A 21108-nucleotide genomic window follows, 5' to 3' on the forward strand; every position below is an offset into this window, starting at 1 on the left:
GGACCTGGTAATATTGTGAGTTCGTAGTATACCGTGAAGGATGAATAAATAAATGTGAATATGTAAAATATATATTTCATATATTCATATTACGTTCTAATTCGCTTCGCTCAAACGAACGTAGATCATTTTACCCTTAAATTCCCGTAATACAAACAAATCACACAAGAAATATGGTAGGATGCGCAAGCGGATCCAAAACAGTTTATTATAAGATAAATAGCTACTAATACAAGATACTAATATAAGAAAATTACAAAACTGTTTGTTACTAATACAAGACAACTTGCAGGAAAATCACAAGACTGTTTTTTTTTTTTTTTTTTTTTACAATTCTTAATAAAAGCATGCATTAAAAAATATACGTTCGATAATACATTACAAACCTAAACACTTAGTTACTTGTAATCTGCTTTCAAGGCTTTCTTCTACATACATATCCTTGGCCGAATCAGATCACCAGGCCATCTACCATGCATTTTAAGAAGCCTTTCTGGAATTGAGTTACAACTATTACGTACCGCAGAAGTAATGCCACCGGATCTTAAACTATGAAGACCATAATCATTAGGGTTGTAACCCAGCTGACTTAAGGTATTCCTTAAGATATCTCTACAAGTAGTATAAGAAATCTTACCACTTCTAAGGGTATAGATAGAACTACTACGGTGAAAAACAAGCGGTCTAAATAAAGGGAGAGAACTACATAAGTCAATACCAGATAAATCTAAGTACCTTTGTAAAACACTAACAGGACAGTACTTAGACCTGGATGCGCTAATGAAGACGTAATTCCCTTGCCTATACACATCAGTCTTACTACGAGGTACAAAAATTCTAATATAATTACTGTGAAATTCAATATGCTTAGGAGCGATACTGCATAATTCGTCATAACGAAAAAATCCTGCAAAAGCTAAAGAGCATAACGCGGCGATACGAAGATTCTTTAAATAAGCGTCTTTCTTATTATGGATATCTAAAATACTCCTTATGATATCTGTGGTAATAGGCTTCTTTTTCACAACGGGCTGTGATTTCTGGCGTTTAGCAGACTCGACAATATTCCTGCAAGAGTCACTATCCAAAGGATTACGATCCAAACTAGGGACAAAGGAATGAAGCCATTTAAGGGCGGCATGGGCTAAAATTACTGAGGAACTAGAGGTGCAAGACTGCTGAACTTCAAATAAATAAAGAGAAACAACACTAAGAGGAAAAGGTAGCTGCAAGTTGAAATGCTTACTTTTACACCACTCAAAAAACTTCCTAATTACGCGAACGTAGGCTTTAGAAGTTGTATCCGCCCTGGACTTCAACATAACTTCTAAAACCTGATAAACGTTGCCTGAGGAAAATTGTTGAAAACCTTTCCAGGACTTACTTGACAAGATTACCTGGAAAGACAAGAACAAAACATATACACTAAAAGAGCAAAAAGAACATCCGCTCATAACCGAACAAAAGGAAAATAAATAACGATCATGGGGCCAGTGCCACATAAAACGATAAACCATAATTATTTGAGCCAGTGCCCGATAAAACAAAATTCATTGACTAGGCCAGTGCCACATAAAACAACAATACGTTGTTTAAGCCAGTGCCATTAGAAATGATAAACCATTAATTAAGCCAGTGCCACATAAATAAACAATATATTGTTTTGGCCAGTGCCACCACAAGGATATAATGATTAGGCTTATAGACACACCATCAAACAGATTACTCAGTAAATTTCAATCTCAAGGCAATAATATTTCCTGTGAAAAGATCAGACCCTAAGAGCGAATTAGGGTTCCTACCGTGGGTTAGAACCTCCTTCCCAATATGAATACTGTGGGCCACAAGATAACTACTATACTTAAGTGTAATTAAAGGCCAGAAATGAGCCGAAGGCCAAAGAGGTACAACAAGCGTACCAACGGCCTGCTGAGATTTCAAATAATGCAATACGCGTGGGACGATACCAACTGGGGGAACTACTAGGCAATTTTCCCCTCGAAGAGACTAAAAGAAAAAATCAACACCCGAAGTATTGGGGTTCCAAAACCTCGAAAAGAATTTGGGGAGCTTATGATTATAATAATTAACAAAACAATCAACGCTATGGGACCCCCACCGGGCATCGAGAAAAAGAAAAAATTCTTCAGTAATTTGCCAATCATCAGTGTCGATTAAACGACTAATATAATCGGCTTGCTGATTCAAGGTGCGAGGAATCCATTGTACTTCCAAATGAATCCCCGATCGAATACAAATATCAAAAATCCTTCGGGCCATCTTAAGGCAAATCCAATTTCATGCTGCCCACTTTAACAATCTTAGCAGCTGCTTGGCTATCAGTAAGCCACTTAACGTGTGAACCCTCAAGCACTGGAGCAAATGATTGTAATGAAAACCCAATAACAGACAACTCCCTCCACGAAGAACTTTGAACGGTCTCGCTCTCCGACCACATTTTGTGGCACACAAAATCATTGTTAAAGTCAATAAATGCTGCACGCCCGGTAGCACTAGCATCTGAATATACAAAATAACTAGGATCTTTACTTACAAAGCAATACCTAGTATTGATATTAACCATATTAACCTTCCAAAAATACAGTTCTTCCTTGCAATAATCGTCAAGACGGAATACAGAATCCCAGTTGTCTCTGCACAAGGTAGACAAGACACAATGTCTGGTCATTATCCTACCAATGTTACCAACCACAGGCCCGGTAGAAATAATTTGCCCCTCGAAGGAGGCCAACTCTCTCGCAGACACTTTCAGATCGGCTTCAATAATATGCTTAATTGTATTGATGATCTTAATAATTCTTCTTTCAACAATTTTTAAAGTACCTAGTGCAGAATTCTAGGTAATACCTAACCAATCCAATACTTGGGTAGGTTCCCATACAGATTTCTCTTCGTTGACAACAAAACCCGCGTTATACAAATCCCCCCTTACAGCTAGGGCCTTAACACGACAACTTTCCTTATCCTGAACAATCGCCCAACCATCGTCTAGGAAGATGGCCATACAAAGACCCTGAATTCTCCAATACTTTTCTAAAGGCTTCAAAACCTTAGTGAAAACGTAAGGGGCTGAGGAGAGACCGGACGGGAGCACAGTGAAAACATAAAATACTTCGTTAACGGAATCAGGTGCCCGCCATGAAAACCCCAGAAAAATTTGGCGTTCCTATGCAATCTCGATATGATGATAGCCGCTTTTTAAATCAAAAGAAAACATGTACGCGTCTTTCGCAAAATAAGCCATAGCAATTTTCCAGTCCTCATACTTAACACTTTGCTTAATTAATGACTTATTGACATGGCGCAAATCAAGAATAAACCTCTTGCCGCATGGCTGTATAGAAACTGACAAGGGGTTTACAACTAAAGGCTGTTCTTTAACCATACGCACCCGACCAGAGTTAACAAGCTCAAGAACGGCTTGATCCACAAAAGCAGCATGAAGTCGAGCCGACTTATTATTTCTAAGCTTTACAGGCAATGGAAAACTGATGAAAGGCAGCCTGTAGCCGTTTTCAATAATTGACAGAATAAAATCCGGAGCACTTCTAGATCTCCAGAAACCTAAATTATTCTTCAAATCTAAAGAACGCCCGCTTTCAAGTTCGTAATTCTGTGTAATTTGATCTACCTGCGCCAAATCATCCTCATTGCTTCGGTTGAGTTGATTGGCCTGCGGTCGGCTTGTTGTAAGAGATTCCAGGGCAAGCATTGTAGCTAGAGGACTGGTAGCTTCCCGACCAGAACACAGATCTACAGTCCTTGGCCCAGTGTCCGAATTTGCCGCATTTGAAACAACGGAAGAAGTCCCCAGAAGCATCTCTACGGCCTAAAAATAAAAGCAATGACGAAACCAGTAGTAAACGGAGGGGGGGGGGGGGAGGGGCGCAAACCAGGAAGATGAATAAACTGTATGGAACCGCGAGCGTGAATGGTACTCAGGAGACAGCGGAGAATATAAATACTAATACTTGGCCAATCAGAACATGCATGTAAATCAGAATGCACAATAGTGGGTGCGGCAGGTGTGAAACGAAAACAACTGCAACTAATTACTTGGAATACCAGCGGAAAATACATTTACGTTCTAATTCGCTTCGCTCAAACGAACGTAAATCATTTTACCCTTAAATTCCCGTAATACAAACAAATCACACAAGAAATATGGTAGGATGCGCAAGCGGATCCAAAACACATGAATATACAAAGTAAAGAGAAGGCTCTTTTTCTTACCACGAAAAAGCTGATTATCAGCGCCAGAAGCAATTCTTGCTTTCTTTCCACTATCACTAGAGAGTTGATCCTTTTGACGTCTCTTGCGGCTCGCCGCTTCTCTTGCCTTCTTAAGACGCTTTTCATCTTCGGAGCCGGATGCAAGCTCGTCTGACTCGTACTCGGCTACAACCTGCCAGCCGTCCCTACTTTTGTCCGCGACTTTTATCAGCTTCTGTCGCTTTCGAATACGCTGCCTGCCTTCTTTGGAAAGTTTCTTAATTTGGGATAAATTTGGCTCAATACTTTTACTTTCAACTTCAATGCTTTCAATAATGGCATCCAATTCGGCATTAAGTTCAAATTGTTTCTGGTTCCCCTTGAACTTTAACTGCACAACTTCTTTGTCTAACTTACTCCTTTGTTCGATTTGCTTTCCTTTATCTTCCAATTTTTTCTCAAGAAAATCCTTAAACATGGAAAAAACTTGATCAACAGCTGCTGAGTTGCCTCCACTATCACCTGAAGACGTTTGGCCTACTTCAGCCGGAACGGACGAACCTTCGCTCTGCTTCTGGTCGTTGGGCATCACACGAAAATGGAGAACGCAAACCAGGAAGATGAATAAACTGTATGGAACCGCGAGCGTGAATGGTACTCAGGAGACAGCGGAGAATATAAATACTAATACTTGGCCAATCAGAACATGCATGTAAATCAGAATGCACAATAGTGGGTGCGGCAGGTGTGAAACGAAAACAACTGCAACTAATTACTTGGAATACCAGCGGAAAATACATTTTATATTTTGCACCGGTATCACAGAAGTTATGGGTTCCAATCCCGTTCAAGCCTGTTTTGTTTTGTTTTTTGTTTTTGTTTTTGTTTTTGTTGTTGTTGTTGTTGTTGTTGTTTTTGTTTTGTTTTGTTTTGTTTTTTTTGTTTTTGTTTTGTTTTTGTTTTTGTTTTCCTAAGGAATTCTTTTTGCAACTGCTTTTAAAGTTGTGAGGGTCTTTCTATTATTTAATAGCAAAATAAATGTTTTGTGGCGAGGTCTCATACTAAGTTAAATGTACCTTCAATTGATTTTTCAGTTTCAGTTTCAGTTTATTGTTTTGCCATAAAAAAAGTCTACAAATGCAAATTGTTATTATTTAAACACTAATGTCGAGGAAGCCCAAGGGAAGTCACCGGGCTTATAAGGAATGGGCTCCCTCAGTTAAGTACTTGGAGCAAAGTATACACGCTAGACAGTATGGCTTTAACTTAGCATAAAATAGCGTCATATAATGGCCTAAAAGAGAGTGTTTTAGTGCTATAAAATTGCCATGGACAGTGTAGCCTTAAGCGAGAAAAGCTTACTCAAAATTGCTTTTCTTAATATGACAGGACTTCTTAAAAAGCTTGCTTTATCGTAAACAAAATGTGTAAAAGTGTGAGACCATGATTGTCTAGCGCGTATGTTTTGGCTAGAGGCAGACCACATAACAGACACCGTAAACAAGGAGCAGTTGCCATTTACAACCCTCACCTATCTCTTTTCAAGGTCCCATTCCTCAGCAGAATCCTTCTGAGCCTTCAGCAACTTTGCCGCAACCATCTGCAGGTGCCATCATCTTAACAACAGGAACTCTTCCGCCTGAAGAAAAACGGACGGGAACGTCTCCTAAGGTAAGGAAGTGATGTCATTCTGTATCTTCTCCATAGCAGTCGGCTCTATGCACATCTTTTGTATGGTGCAGTTAGGTTCAACCATGTTAAGGCATGCCTGGAATAATTGTCTATAGATTGAGCAGATACTAGAAATGAATGCTAAGGATTTACTAGAATATTGTCTCGCTTGATTCTAGACCCCCGACCAGGAACAACCGTTCAAACATTTTGTATCTTCCTCAACAAAAATCGTGTTTATTTAACGGAACATTAAACGGTCAAGAATAAAAATTGATTTTCGGCAGCAAAGAATGCATTCAAAGACCGTTTTTCCGAGTAGTCAATTTTGTAATTGAGATCAATATATATATCGTTCTTGTCATTTTGAGGAATTCTTCAAGAATGTAACCTCGACAACAGTAGCTCTTCCTCCACAAATTACTCCTACAGAAAAAACTACGGGAATGGCTTCTCAAACTACTAGCGAGGTATGTAATTAATGTCATCATATATCCGTCTATAAAGTAGTCATTGCAGCGTGCTTTTTTGTGTGATTGACCCGTTCAGTTCAGTCAATGAATTAGAAGAATAAACTGGAGATTTTTTCTCAAATAAGAACTGCTGTTACACCCCAGCGTACCTGGCGAGTTGACCCAGTTTTGAATTTCCACAGCCGGATTCTTTTAGCTAAAGCCGGCGACACACCTGGCGATTTTATACGCCGATCGCCGCGATCGGCGAAAATCACCAGGTATGCCCGGTGCAGGGATTGTGATTATCGCCGATCGCCGTGATCGGCGTATAAAATCGGCGATATCTGGCATGTTAGATATCGGCAATTAAATTCGCCGGCATTCGCCAAGTGTGCCCGTTCCCGCGATTTTCTACGGTCATTACTGCGAATTTCCAGTAAAGTAAACCCATCTGGTTGTGCGATTTTATCACATGAGTTTTTAAAACTGCCACATCGCCGCGATTGGCGAAAAAAATCACCAAGTGTGTCCGCACCAATCGTTGGCGAAAATCGCTTGCCATTTTCGCTGGCGATCAAATTCGCCGCGATCGGCGTATAAAATCGCCAGGTGTGTCGCCGGCTTTAACAAACACGTCGCAACCGAAACTTGCTGTTGTATTTGATAAAGTGTTGGTTTTTAGTTTTCAAACACTAACTGTATCTTTGCTCGAAGGTCTTATACAAACAAAAACATTGTGTTGGCCTGTTTTGACAGCGATTTTGGGCAAATGGGTAATCTAATTGAAACTAAGACGTTGTGTCCCTATCGTTGCTATCAGTATCGATTGCTTACGAACGATCCTCTTGTACTGACACTGAAAATGTCGAAACAAATGAGTTTTTAACATTGACTCAGAATGCCTTTGAAAGCCAAGGAACATGGTGAAAACGGGATGTTGTGTAAGGTAAGATATATTCTTTATTTCTTAAACAACTGACAACACATTAAAATCAATTTAAAACGTTCAAGGCTGAGATTGTCTTTGAGTCATTCAAACAAATGACGCAGACAACAACGGTTTAAATATTTTATATCTATTTCAAAGTCGTGGTAAAAAATAGATGAAATGGCCCCTTGAAAACTGTTTAATGATTGAAGACAAAACAAAGGAAATTAGTACCATGAAGGAGGTTTGGAAATTTATCTTAATTATCATAAATTGGGTAATTCTTGCCTTGAAGTTATCCAAGAGTTATGAATGGTTTAGGCAGCTGTATCAAACACTTGAGTTTCATGCTATTTCCTAACACCTCGAACTTCATACATAAACTGCCACCAATTCGACATCATCCCTCAAAATGCCTTTGTTAAGAAAAATGCAAAATGTAAAGGTTATATTGTCGTAATTATAATATCTTATTGTTAATCGCAGGAAGGTAATTATTGCATGGCATCCAACGGTATATGTATGCAGTTTGTGTTGGGACTAAATATTTCCCCTTTTCTTCAGACACATCGAAGATAAGACATTCTTCCTCTCTTGTTGAATGCTACAACAGATTGTGACTGACTGTAACCTTATGCGAGACACAACGAAGACGCTGAGCAATAAAACGCAAAAAAAAAAAAAAAAAAATCAGAGACCCCAACTCCAAAACACCCTTTAGGAGTACTCTGTTATTTACTAAAATGTAGTAAACATGTTTTCCTGTCAGCTTGGGCGGGTTTAGCGGAGTCAATTATATAAGTTTCAACTTTAATTAAAATTAATAGAAATATTCATTAATTGATTGTTAAGCAATATATGTAAAAAACAATTTGTGAATTTGTTATGAGATACCAGATGAGTATTTGCCAACCTTATTGCTAGATTTACCCAACAGTCTTATCATTCATTTCCTTTACTTTTGCTCATTCAACTTGTGACGTAATGTCTTCTCACATTCGACGATAAGGGGTGGAATTCAGACTTTAGCTTTGTGAGGTAAAAATGCAAAAGTTATAGGTTGTATAATACACCAGAGTATGAGACAGACGAGATAAAATTTCAACAAAAAAATCTTTAATTATTAAATGGGGGTTCAGAATCAAAAAGGAAATGATTTGTGATCTACTTGATCTGGAGTGAAGCATCTGCTTTCAACAGCCTGGAAACGTCGCCCGCGAAACCAAAAATATCATTGTTCTGATAAAATTGTCTTCTCAAGTTTAACCCTCAAACAAAAAAAAAACAATAATACATACTAAACTATCATTATTCTTTAATTATATTTTATGTTTATCCAATTGAAATATATTAATTTATCCTCAGATAGTTGAATCTTTTACCTCTCACAATATTCGCGAAGTTTAAGGAGTAAAATCTGTCCAGTTGTGTCATTTGAACACAATTGTAATTAGAACATGATGAAGTTACCTGTGTGGGAGAACAAACAGCATTCACGATTTCTTTGTTTTTGTAACATTTACCTAATAGGATGCACACATGGACGTTCTTGTATTGAAGCAAGTTTTAGCTGGCGTAAAAGTTAGACAACTAGGTTTCAGCTGATAGACCAAGCATTTGTTCTTCCTTTGTTCGTTGCCGTTTTCCGGTCTGTTGTTCTCCGTCAGTGTAACAAGTCCAGTTAGCTGTTGTATCCGTAGTTAAATTGAATTTCGTGTAAACAAGGAGTTTACTTTGGTGATCAATATCTCGCTCATCACCACAAAGTGGATTGATCATCCGAAAATGTTTCACTGAAGGCTCATCAGGAACCAGGATCTGTTCTCTTGCATAATTGAAAAAAAAAATACTTATTCCGCTGCCATTTACAATACATAGGTGAAACTAAGCGACGTCTCAAAGACAGATTCAACGAACATAGACGCCCAGTTGACAAAACTAACATTACATCCAAACCAACCACTGTTTCTGAACATTTTCTTTCTCAACCTAACCACTGCCACACTGACATGCAACTAATACCACTTGAAGTTATCCACTCCTCACGTGATTCAATCAGAAAAGCCAGAGAGTCTTTTCTTATAGATTTAGCGGGGACCTTGGAACCCCACGGTTTGAATAGACGTGATGAATTGTAATTTTTTTTTTTTTTTTTTTTTTTTTTTTTTATTTTACTTATTTCCTCATCCTTTGGTACCACCTTGTAAACGCCATTTCCGCCGCTCCCATGTATTGCAACATCCTCCATCATATAATATTGTAATTTCATTTATATAATTTAGTAACATCTAAACCTGAAGAAGGCTGGTTTGGCCAGCCGAAATATTGTTTTAAAATATATTACGTTGTGTCAGCTTTGCAGTAGTCTTTGGACGTCTCATCGTTTATTTTTCAAGTTTGGCTGATTAGATCTCCTGTGAGATCCAACGTACAAGCAAGCAGGATCTTCGTTCACGGCTTTTGCAGTTTTTTAAAATTTTTATTCCGAATTCCCACGGTATAATTTCAAGTGGAAATTGAAGTCAATATCAAGAGGTTCAAAAATGGGAAAAACGTTTTCAATTCTCGCATATTATGTTTTCTCCCTTTAATTGACATTTTAAATAAATATTTCACTCCTAAACTTAAATGAAATATATATTAATCTTGGATGTTTTTATGTACAACGAAGCCTGAGCACGCACGTCTCATGCCGTACCTTAGTCGATCGCATGATAAAATAAATTTCGATATATGCCCGGGAATGTATGACCGCATGGCCTAAACCTGATTATTAAAAACTGCATCATTGTATAATGCAATTCGAGGGATTTGATTGGCTTAGCGGCCATGGTATATGAGCAATTATACCATGGCCGAGAAATGGCGACCATTAAATTGCCTTCTGGTCGTTCTTGCACAGCGAAATCAGTAAGATCTAGCAATATTTCTCGGTTGTTTTTAATAAAACAATTATTCCACTTGCGCTTGTTGGATATGAGATGATTATAGCCAACTCGGCGCTACGCGCCTCGTTGGCTATCTATCATCTCATATCCAACGCGCGCTCGTAGAATAATTGTTAAATAACAGCCAATAACACACAGTAATTGAACTTCGTTTTGGCTCAATATCTTCAGCTGATATTGTCTTGGTTGGTGTTGTTCCCGTGGAATGAAGATAAGTTAGAATGGAATGAACCTGAATTTCTCCGTTTGAATGTATTTTTAAGGGTTAAATCAACTAGACTTGGGCTTAGTGGATAAGATCTCAAATATTTTCCAGCAAGGGAACCTTTGTACGATTCAGTTGGTATATTATTAGGCTTGGTGGAAACGATTACCTCTATTGCTTGGTAGTAACGAATACTGGAATTTGAATTCCCACCAATGGCTTCTATTTTTACTTTTTTGTTGTTCCTATCTTACACGGGTTTGGTGGTACAGGCGCTAAGCATGCAAATCACTCGAGAAACAGGCAAACCCGAGGATGAATTGCTCCTGCAGAAAGACACCGACGAGTGTCCTAGAGTAGGGTCGAGTTTCATTCCTGGATGTGGAGCATATTTAACAGTTATCCTGCGAAATCGCGCGGACGGCCGAGTTGGCGAAAATCAGGCGATATTCCGCAAGATTGAACAGAATAATTGTTTTATTATTCAACACATTGATAACAAAGCACAGGTTTATAGCAGAAAAACTGGAGGCGATCTTATTTGCCGAAAAAAATTTAAACTTGTTACATTTTCCCGCGCGGACCGCCTTGAATGAAAGCGGCAGCTTTGTTCAAGTTTGAATGAAATCGAGAGCGTTTCGCATCAAATTAAAAAATTGAGGACTCGTCTAGCGCGCCAATCGCTCCGGCAAAATTTTCCACAAATTTGTAGCCTCAAAAGGCTAAAACCGGACTGTATTTTGAAGCTGCGAAGGATTTGTTGGTCAGCCGGGTCGAGCTGAACATACTGGAAAAGCTTTTCAACGATTTCTCAGGTGAGTGTTTCTTTGTTTACTACGCAAGCAATTTCACGATCTTTCCCCAGTATTTTGACAAACGCATTTGGTGCCTTGTTCTTTGGAAGAACTCTGGATCTTTTATAAAACTAAACGTTTTTTTCCAGCGGCTCTGATGCTTCTGAGAATAATTACTTTGTACTCCGTCTATCGTTTTGTCTGCCAGAAAGCTAAAATTTCTCGAGGCGCTTCGGTGCGAGCTCGGATTTTCTCAGATGGTTTTCTCCATCTCTTCCAGACGAGTCGAGATCTCTGTTTAACGGTTGCAAGAACCAATCTAAGGAAATACATGTACTGTTTCTAATTTCTGAGCCCTAGAATACGGGACAATCCAAAAGTCTAGCGAAAAATATATTAAACGTTTTTGCTGAACTGTAATTTGCCAGTTCACGAACAGAAAGATAGGTAAGCAGTAAAAATTTTTCCACTAACCATTACAATTCTTAACAGCAACCTTGCTTACCTTTTATGTGTTTAGTATAAAACAGCGTTATTAATAGTTTGGTGATCTTGCGACGTCGTATATACTTTTTGAAAGTGCTCTGCCATTTTTCTCCCCGTCTCACGAAAACTACGTATATCACAGGATATCTGTTGTGTGCGCGCAACATATATTGAGTTCAACATGACCATATTTGGGCAGTGTCACAATGTGTTGAATAATAAGAGATGATAGTTGTAATCATCCAATATTCGACAAGTGCGATTCAAAATGAATATTTTATGAAGCAAAGCAAGAAAGAATTTTATAGCCTTTTATTCTTGCACATGTCCGTGTAATGGCTGATATCTCATAGGCGCTGCGTTCATCAAAACACTTGTCTGGGATTACATTATTCAATAATTGGTATTGTCAGTAAATTCGATCATTGTTGTATGACTGTTGTGGCTGAGTTTGGATCTGGAAGCCATTTCAGTAAGTCCCGCCAATTAAATGAGCAGGGAGGGCGCAGTGTTGAGAGCACTCTTCTCCCACCAATGCGGCCCGAGTTCGATTCCCGGTCTCGGCGTCTATTGTGGGTTGAGTTTGCTGTTGGTTCTCGTCCTTGCTCCGAGGGTTTTTCTCCGGGCACTTCGGTTTTCCTCCCTCCACAAAAACCAACATTTTCAAATTCCAATTTGACCTTGAAACAGTGGAGAGAAGAGCCACTCCGTGGATTCCACTGAAATTCCCATTCGAAATTTGGTGTTGTCTCTTGCAATTTGTGAGTTATTTAATAATTATCTTTGACTGTCGATGTCTAATTAGATTCCATTCTAATGCGTAAAAATTTAAAAATTGGTAATAGCTTGTGATTTCTTGGAAAAATCACTTTCTATGCTTCTCTGCAATTCTATGTTTGAACAAAGGTATTTGTCAATAATTTGTGTTCTTTTAGCCAAAACACGACAACGTTCCCATGACAATAACCCTTTAAAGGAAGCGAAAATCGTCACATCGGAACCTCTGACCAAATGCAATCGCAATTCATCACAACTTTGCAGATTACCTAATTGTTGCTGCACTGTAACGCCAGGGCTTTAAAATAAACACTAATAGTAAAACAAATGCTTTGACTTTGTTGCTTATCAGGATGCGGTTCACTTTTTACCAAAGAGACAGTAGACGGTTTGTTAAAATTTTTTCCATCATCTGGAATACATCAAAAGACTGTAAACGTCCCCGCCAATCAGACCTGCAGCTTATACTATGGAGGCAAAATTTACGTTCAGTACCTTGCTTGCGACGGCTCCTGGAAAGAGATACCATCACAATCCGCGATTGACAGTTTGGAGGCTACTCCGGGTTGGTCAACAAACCGTCTTCATGTTCGGGTAGGTGCTTGAACAGTGTACAGTGTATCAGAGGCATCTAATGGTTCCTTCCTGTTGAGTATCTGTTGGGTAGATCTTAGCTGCATCAGATTCTAACTAGAAGGCCTTCAAATCACCTCAAACTTTGATTCGAAGAACTACAAAAATAATTCCTTTCCCTTTTCAGAGGGACAAAATGTCATTTATACTGCTAAATTAGATCAACTAGCATTTTCGTTAAGAATACTGTATTCCGTTCCTTAAGGTTTCCAGTGACTTAAATTTTTGGTTATAGAATCCAAACAGGGCAGAATTTGGTAGCTCACACAATTGAACCATTAACAAGGTCACAAAACGACCAAGGAACAAAGAGACAACACTTGTTTGAGGTACTTTTCTTAAGGTTACTGACAGGGAAAAAGGGGCGATTTTTTTTTTAAAAAACAACGTTTTAAGGCAATTGTTGAAACAAGAAAGCGATGCAGGGTTTGATGGAAACGGTAGTTCAAAATTTTAAAAAGCCCGAGATATCTCGTAAAAAGAGTCTTCTACGAACAGCGGTGAACAAGTGATGGTCTCATAATCCAATTTATAAGGGACTGTGTTGACGTTTTACACGGCAAACGGTTTACCCGCGATCTCGAATAACCGGCAAATTTGCATATTTTGTTTACATCGTGTTCATCGCATGACACGGCGTTTTATACTAAATTTTACAGCAACACATTTTGGATTTAAATAGAGCGAAGCATGAAAAGTCGCCTTGGGTGAAAATTAACAGGGGCTAAAGAAGGCGAACAAGGTCAAAGAATCGTTTAATGAAAACAAAAAAACTTCAGCCGGGCAGCGAGCGGTAAAGGTTCGTGGTACAGCCAGCCCGATGTTGTTTGAAAACCATCCTCGTCGAAAGATATCGGGGCGAGTGGAATGAAAATCACTGCCTCGGCGGCAGAGGCATTTGACGAACTACCAGATAGTGGAGATTTCAACACCGGCGCTTCTCCTTCGGGAGTCCGAATTCGAAGATGCTGGCGACGATCCAGCCACTTTCGTTGTTGTTGACCGGCTCAAAACTTAGCAACCAACTTCAGCTCGCAGAACCGATGGATGTATTGATTTAGCCGGTGGCGTCCTCTCAAGAGACTTAAGTTTTCCCATTACGATATCGCTTCACAATTACAGTAACGCTGAATACTTTCGCGCGAATTTAAATTTTTGTTTTGTCTATAAACTCCACAGGGAAAGCTTCTTTGTGTTTGACTGGCCGGCGGCATGAGCGCGTTGGCAAGAATTTTAATGACGTGCGAAGAAAATGTTTCAAGGCCGAAAACACGGCTTTTGTTTTTACGCGAATTCCCCATCTTCAAATGAATTAATACGGTATGTAGATTTGCCAGATTTCAAAGAAATTTGGCTAAAATGTTCCTCGGATATTAATGCGTCAAAGTGTCTCGGGCTTTTACGAAATTCAAAATATTTTTTCCGTGACGTGTTAACTCCTGACGCGACCACAAAAATTTTTCCATTGTCCAAACAGGAATAAAGAAAAAGCCCGACACGCTTTGCTAGCCTATTATTTCCTGATTGATATTGTGCAGTCAGTTTGGTTGTGCGCCTTAACGTGAGAGTGGGCAATTCAGTTAAGTATACGTCAGTAATATTGAGTTTTCAAGCCTCTGAGCGCTTATTTATCCAATAAAAAAAACCTTGACATTTTCACAATCTTCAATTAATAAGCTTTAAAGTGATATATAGTTTTTTGTAGTTTCATTGAAAGAAGCGCGGGAACGCAAGATTTCCCTGAGGACACCCGTGAAACCTATCAGTAACCTTAAATGTTCTCTTTTGTTACCACTGACGATACCGTGAATGAATGTAAACACGTAAATAAGGCATATTTGAAATAATTTACAGCTGTAAATCTTCATTATCAGTTCCCTATATTAAAACTAGCTAACAGATGGTTCCCGCTTTAAACGACATAACATTTCTTGGCTCAGGAATGTTGGAACGTTTAGCAGCCAAGTTTAGATGATAGTTGAATTTTTGTTTGGTGAGTGTTTTTCTTACACAGCAAATGTCACAAGACATTGTTGGAACGTTTAGGCGCGGCGTAATGATTTGTGTTAGTCCTTTTCTCACTGGCCTGAAAATTTTATTAGAACACCGCTGAAAATAAAAGGGTTCCCATTGCAGAAGTAACGTTTAACGACCGATTCTACTTGTTTCCAGAATTCGTACCTTTAATACGTTTCTTGTGTGTCCTGCTTTCTCTTTCAGTCCAAACTTGGTGCAACATTCTTGGCAAATCACACAGGTCGCATGTTTAGAATGGCCTTGCAATGTCGCAGCCTGCAAGAAGTAAACGTTCCTGCTAACAGCTCTTCGTGTGTGATGTTCAAGGTCCAAGGAAGAATATCTTGTAAGGACATTCATTTGAATTAGAAAGGTTTTAATTAACTTACCATTTGTAGGTCTAAGAAATTCCCCCAATTCTGATTGGATGAGAGCGAGCGAAGTAATCCCAAGTGTACCCTGTACGGCCTTTTGTATTTCTTGTTCTCCATATTTTTTCAATTTATTCAAATTATTTTCCAGCGCCACCGTCAGTACTCTTCGAATAACACGCGAAACAAGTCCGAATATGGCGCGATATTCGCACAGTCAGTTATTTGTACTTTCATCAGCCGGTTTGGTCGTTATTCGTACAGCAAAAAACAACCCGTTTAATAAAGCGTACGCGCTGATGTTGTTGAAGTTCTTCCACATAGTTTTCTTTGCTACTTATCAGCAAAGTTTCAATTAATTGGATGATAAATATCTAATTAGATATTTTGGTGTGTAGTGTCACTATATTTTTACTCCCTGTTTGTATGTTTATAAAATAGGCAAGGATAGTGTGGCCTTAGGCGACAAAAGCTTACTCAAAATGGCTTTTCTAAATACGACAGGACTTCTTAAAAAGCTTGCTTTATCGTAAACGAAATGTTTAAAAGTGTGAGAGCATGACTGTCTAGCGCGTCTGTTTTGGATATAGAGGCAGACCAAATAACAGACACCGTAAACAAGGAGCATTTGTCATTTACAACCCGCACCTATTTCTTTTCAAGGTCCGATTCCTCGACAGAATCCTTTGAAACCTTCAGTGCCTTTGCCGAAACCATCTGCAGGTGCCATAATCTTAACAACTGGAACTCTTCCTCCCCTGACCACTCTTGCAGAAAAACTGACGGGAACTTCTTCTAAGGTAAAGGAATGATGTCATCCTGTATCTTCTCTATAGCAGTCGGCTCTATGCACTTCTTTTGTATGGTTCAGTTAGGTTCAACTGTGTGAAGGCATGCCTGGAATCACTGTCTATAAACTGAGCAGATACTAGAAATGAATGCTAGGGATTAACTTGAAGATGGTCTCGCTTGATTCTAAACCACCGAACCCGGACAACAACCGTTCAAACATTTTGTATCTCCCTTAACAAAAATCGTGTTTATTTACCAGAACATTAAACGGTCAAGAATAAAACTTGATTTTCTTCGGCAAAGAATACCGAAGACCGTTTTCTTAAGCAGTCAATTTTGAGATTAATATGTATATCCTCCTTGACATTTTGAGGAATTCTTCAAGAATCTAACCTCAACAACAGGAGTTCTTGCTCCAAAAACTACTCCTACAGAAGAAACTAACGTGGTATGTAACTGATATCACCAGATCTCTTCTCATTTCAGAGTGCTTTGTTGTGTGATTGACCCGTTCAATTATGTATTCCCACAGCCGGATTCTTTTAACTAAACAAACACGTCGAAACCGGAACTTGTTGTTGTATTCGATAAAGTGTTCGTTTTTACGTGCCAAACAGTAACGGTAGCTTTGCTCGAAGATCTAATATAAAACAAAACCAATGTGCCGGCCTGCTTTGACAGCGATTTTGAGCAAATGGGTAATCTCATTGAAACTTAGACGCCGTGTCCCTATCGTCGTTATCAGTATCGCTTGCTAACGAACGATCCTCTTGTACTGACACTGAAAATGTCGAGACAAATCAGTTTTTAACATTGACTCTGAATGCCAGGGAAAATGGTGAAAACGGGATGTTGTGTAAGGTAAGTTAACATTCTTTATTTTTTAAACAACAAACTGAGAACACATTAAAATCAATTTAAAACGTTCAAGCCTAAGCTTCTCTTGAGTCATTCAAACAACCGATGCAGACAGCAACGTTTTAAATATTTTATATTGATTTCAAAGTTGTGGTAACAAAAGATAAAATGGTCCCTTGAATACTGTTTAATGATTGAAGACAAAACAAAGGAAATCACTATCATGAAGAAAGTTTGGAAATGTCATCTTAATTATCACAAAATTTGGGTAACGTTTGCCTAGACTTTCTCCAATAATTATTAATGGTTTAACACTTTGTTTCATGCTATTTCCTAACACCTTTAACTTGGTTAAAAAGCAACTCGGCTACGCTTCGGGTTTGTGTGATCATGGGGAGGACTGTTTCAGGTGACATTGACGGACGTTTCGACATCATGAGCGGAAGTCATCATCAGAGTCAAGTCTTGACCCAAGACGTAACTATGATGATGACTTAATCATTGTTATTTTCTTCTAAATAATTCTCAAACAGTTGCGCAACTGATTTGACATTTTATACTAAATATGTAGACTGACTTCTAATCTACTGAAGATTGAAAAAGTGCACTGAAATGCATGTACGAAATCGCTCACTGGTGAATGTGCACTGTTCAGTTTTGAGGTTACACAGTCTTGCGTGCTGCCTGCTATTTGCTCTGTGAAAATCGCCATTCATTCGTTTTGAAACATTGCATGGTTGAAAGAAGTACGGGGGTTCTAAGTCCTTAAGCGATGGTGTTATTATTTAACCATTGAATATTAGACTTTTTTTGTTTTTGGTTTGTTTTCTTTTAATTATTTTTTTCTGTTTTTCAATCGTTCCTCAGTTCAGTTACACACGTGCATACGTTCGTACAGGTAGCTACGCCCCTGAAAGCTGGACGTTGCCGGACGTCCAGCATCGCCATGTAACAAATATCGAGCATGTTGAACGACAATCTTGGAACCCTACTTCCACTAACCAAGAAAAAAATTACCAATACCGAAATAAAAACTTGCTATTTACGAAGAATAAGATGATATTCGCTGGGGAGGCCTATTTTCGGAGCTGCTGTATTCTTAAGTGTTCTTCATTGAGAATACATTGAGAACGTGGATCGCCGACCCCTTGAGGAAGGAGTATTAAATAAGTATCTATGCCACGTCTTGATGTGGGTATTTCAAAAGTTTGTGCATTAGAAAACAGAATGCACGTCGACGGGAAAATCAACAACTTCCAACTAAGTGAGAAACATCATCATCATTTCTGATAACACCTTGGAAAACTTTCGATCAATTTGAAACTTTGCTAATCCAGACTCGAAATAAAAGGTTCGCCATTTATAATTTATAACATGGTCATAGACAATCAATACCCTTCCTGTTTTTTCTCAACAGATAAAAATAGGACAAAATACTTGGTATTTCCATGTTCATAAAAAAATTAACATGCAGAGAGGACAAGGAAGTTGTGAAACTTTCAATCCTATCCTTGTACGATTGTTTTGAAACCAGAAAATGGGGTAAATATGGTATATTGCAAAATGTTGCAAGTCGTGCTGTATGTGAAAAGCCTGCATGGTTAATCAAATACAAAGAGAAACCTCAGACAAAGATGACTGAAGTGAGGCCTACAATTCGTATTGTCAGGAACGCGTGACACGGAACCTCTATCTCTCATACAAAGCCTTGGATTCAATCCTGTCCAGAGTAGATTTATTTTTGGAACGGGTCTCAGGGGACCTAAAAGGGGAAGTATCATGGTGTTTTTGATATCTTTTGTTAAAAAATGATGAAATAAGACCTTCAATCAGCTGCCAAATAATTCTAGAATGAAGAGAGGAAAGAAATCAACTCAATTCTTGAAAGGAACAACTCGTGATCTGTTGTAGCGCATTTTGGAAACAAAAATGCGAGAACTTGAAAAACATTAGTCTAACATTTTTCAAGTTTCAATCCATACCGGCCTACCCTGTCTCTGGCCAGAGGCACTAATCGACTGTTTTATTGTACTGGGGTGATAATTTAAAACAAACTTGACAATTATTTCGTTGTTTCTGCTGACAGACAAAATTTTTTGGGTTTTGAAATGACAGCAAATTTGCGTGATACTTCCCCTTTTAGAAAGCCCTAAGTTCAAATACCAAATAAAAGGAAAACAATATACAATTAAATTGTCATACGTCATACATTTTCGCGGAATAAGCGCTTTTAAAAATAGTTCTACCTATACTCGGATCTGTTGTTAAGGTTGACTTAAAGAGTTGATTCCGGAGATAGAGGCCTCTAGTTATGGTTTGTTGGTATTGTAGACGTGTCCAATACAATACAATACAATACAATACATTATTATATGGCTGGCTCCGCGAGCGGGCAAGATGAGTCAAATCCTGCGCTGTGATTGGCTACCCGAGCGGGCAAGATGGAGCTATCTTGCCCGCTCGGGATTACCCGTTGCCCGTCCGCTTGGCATCGAAAGTTTAATCCCAACAACAATGCGGGTTTTCTTCGATTTTCCCGTTGTTTTGGGGGAAAACGCTCACTAAAAAGTTCGGTAAACTCTCAACATTTACCTAAAGGAAAGGAAAGAGAATGGAATCGTCCTGGTGTAGTGAAAACTTTGTTTCAGCTACAATGAATGTGAGTTGAATCGGTGAGTTGCTCTGCGTGTAGTATTTTAGATAGAATTGATTTTGAAAAACTTATTGCCTCAAGTCGAGTGCCAAATTGATAAGTTCTCTAGGTTTGCAATGACTGTATTTAAATCATAGCGTAGTGGAAGTTGCAGTTAGTGTTTAAAGCAGTTCAGAAAAGTATTTTTTTTTAAGTTCGCCGAAGAAGCTCACGTTTTTAATTTAGCCGCGTCTTGCTTGTTGTAAACAAGAAAATCTTGTCAAAGTTTCGCCCAGTTTTCTGATTTACCTGCTCTTTGTTTGCATGTAATCTCAAAATCTATTGTTTCATTCAAGAATTAATGATTGGAGGCCGAAAACTGTGTAAAAATTTTTATTATTTACGCCACCGCGCGATCGGCTGAAAATGGCGAGTTTGCCGGATTCTATTCAAATCTTCCCGTTCTTGCGAGAATCTAAATTTTTCGTTCTCAATAATTGTATACTCCCTTTAAACCATTATAAAGTTAGAGCCCTAAGATAATTTAGGATTCGTTGTTTTCCACGATTACATGCTAATCCAAAAATGCACTGAAAATAAATCTTCCACCGGCCGGCTATGAAGAATTTCTTTCCGAGTAGAGCAGTTTCATGCCGTGTTTTGTTTTGTTGTTGTAGTTGTAACTTGATGGTAAAGCCATATAATAAATCCTTTATTGACCAAGCTTGCTCGGTCAAGATGGCTGGATATTGGCCTCGTTCTTTTTTTGCGTTTTTATGGACCTCGACTTCGTCTCGGCCCATAAAAACGCAAAAAAAGAACTTGGCCAATATCCAGCCATCTTGACCTCACGCTTGGTCAATAACGCGTATATACAATTCAAGTTTCGAGAATTACTTGTTGTGTTCGTGTTCATTGATCTGATTTGTTGAGATTTTTACCAGCTTTTCCGAGGTTTAAATGACATTTGATAGAGTTTAAATTCCAGTTGATCCTGAGTGGGGTCATTTTTAATGATAAAAGAAATTCTTGAAATCCACAATTGTGGCGGAAGGGGTGTCACAGAAGTGTTCACGTTCCTTCTTGTCGTTTCCATGGCAGCTAAATAAACAGCATAACAAACGACTAATCTTTTTGAATATCTCACTATTTTCTACGTCTTCCGCATTCTCTGAACTTGTAATACCAAAACAATACCCCTTTATGGTCAAACATTGGCTCTCTCGACAACATCAGAAGGCAAACGACTAGAAGCGCGAAAAATCTCCTACCCTCTCTCCTTTAAGACAAGTGATATTACTTGAAAGTG

At 38.7% G+C, this 21108-nt stretch overlaps 2 protein-coding genes and 1 pseudogene across 7 annotated transcripts in view; 1 reads left to right on the forward strand and 2 right to left on the reverse strand.

Moving 5' to 3' along the window:
* The window catches only part of LOC146451062 (uncharacterized), a 35235-nt gene that overhangs the window by 3137 nt on the left and 10990 nt on the right, over nucleotides 1-21108 (forward strand). The window contains exons 2-5 of one of the 5 annotated variants that reach the window (XM_085099616.1): nucleotides 12850-13091; nucleotides 15351-15492; nucleotides 16181-16317; nucleotides 16683-16757. In XM_085099616.1, the coding sequence (XP_084955742.1) occupies nucleotides 12850-13091; nucleotides 15351-15492; nucleotides 16181-16317; nucleotides 16683-16757 (596 nt within the window). Of the gene's footprint in view, nucleotides 1-5779; nucleotides 5905-6275; nucleotides 6375-12849; nucleotides 13092-15350; nucleotides 15493-16180; nucleotides 16318-16682; nucleotides 16758-21108 lie in introns of those variants that run through there. The other 4 variants (XM_085099618.1, XM_085099617.1, XM_085099615.1 and 1 more) reach the window with 4 other exon arrangements.
* On the reverse strand, nucleotides 253-5032 carry LOC146451063 (uncharacterized). Of its 2 annotated transcripts, XM_085099613.1 has the most exons (3): nucleotides 4255-5032; nucleotides 3653-3850; nucleotides 1263-1397 (listed from the first exon to the last, which is right to left on the reverse strand). In XM_085099613.1, the coding sequence occupies exons 1-2, from the start codon at nucleotides 4820-4822 to the stop codon at nucleotides 3669-3671; spliced, it is 750 nt and encodes a 249-aa protein (XP_084955739.1). In that variant the 5' UTR covers nucleotides 4823-5032; the 3' UTR covers nucleotides 1263-1397; nucleotides 3653-3668. The 2 variants fall into 2 exon arrangements, with proteins under 2 accessions (XP_084955738.1, XP_084955739.1); XM_085099612.1 differs by lacking the exon at nucleotides 4255-5032 and having other exon boundaries at nucleotides 253-1397; nucleotides 3653-4100.
* On the reverse strand, nucleotides 1258-2726 carry LOC146451064 (uncharacterized; annotated as a pseudogene).

This window comes from Pavona decussata, unplaced genomic scaffold (genome assembly GCF_977016875.1).
Source record: "Pavona decussata unplaced genomic scaffold, jaPavDecu1.1 SCAFFOLD_403, whole genome shotgun sequence".
Taxonomy (NCBI): domain Eukaryota; kingdom Metazoa; phylum Cnidaria; class Anthozoa; order Scleractinia; family Agariciidae; genus Pavona; species Pavona decussata.

Excerpts from the sequence above, each read along its gene's own strand:
- LOC146451063 (XM_085099612.1), bottom strand. The coding sequence starts at position 3,841 with ATGCTTCTGGGGACTTCTTCCGTTGTTTCAAATGCGGCAAATTCGGAC. Across the intron at positions 1,398-3,652 it reads ATGAGGATGATTTGGCGCAG|GTAATCTTGTCAAGTAAGTC; the intron begins GTAGATCAAATT and ends TTGTCTTTCCAG.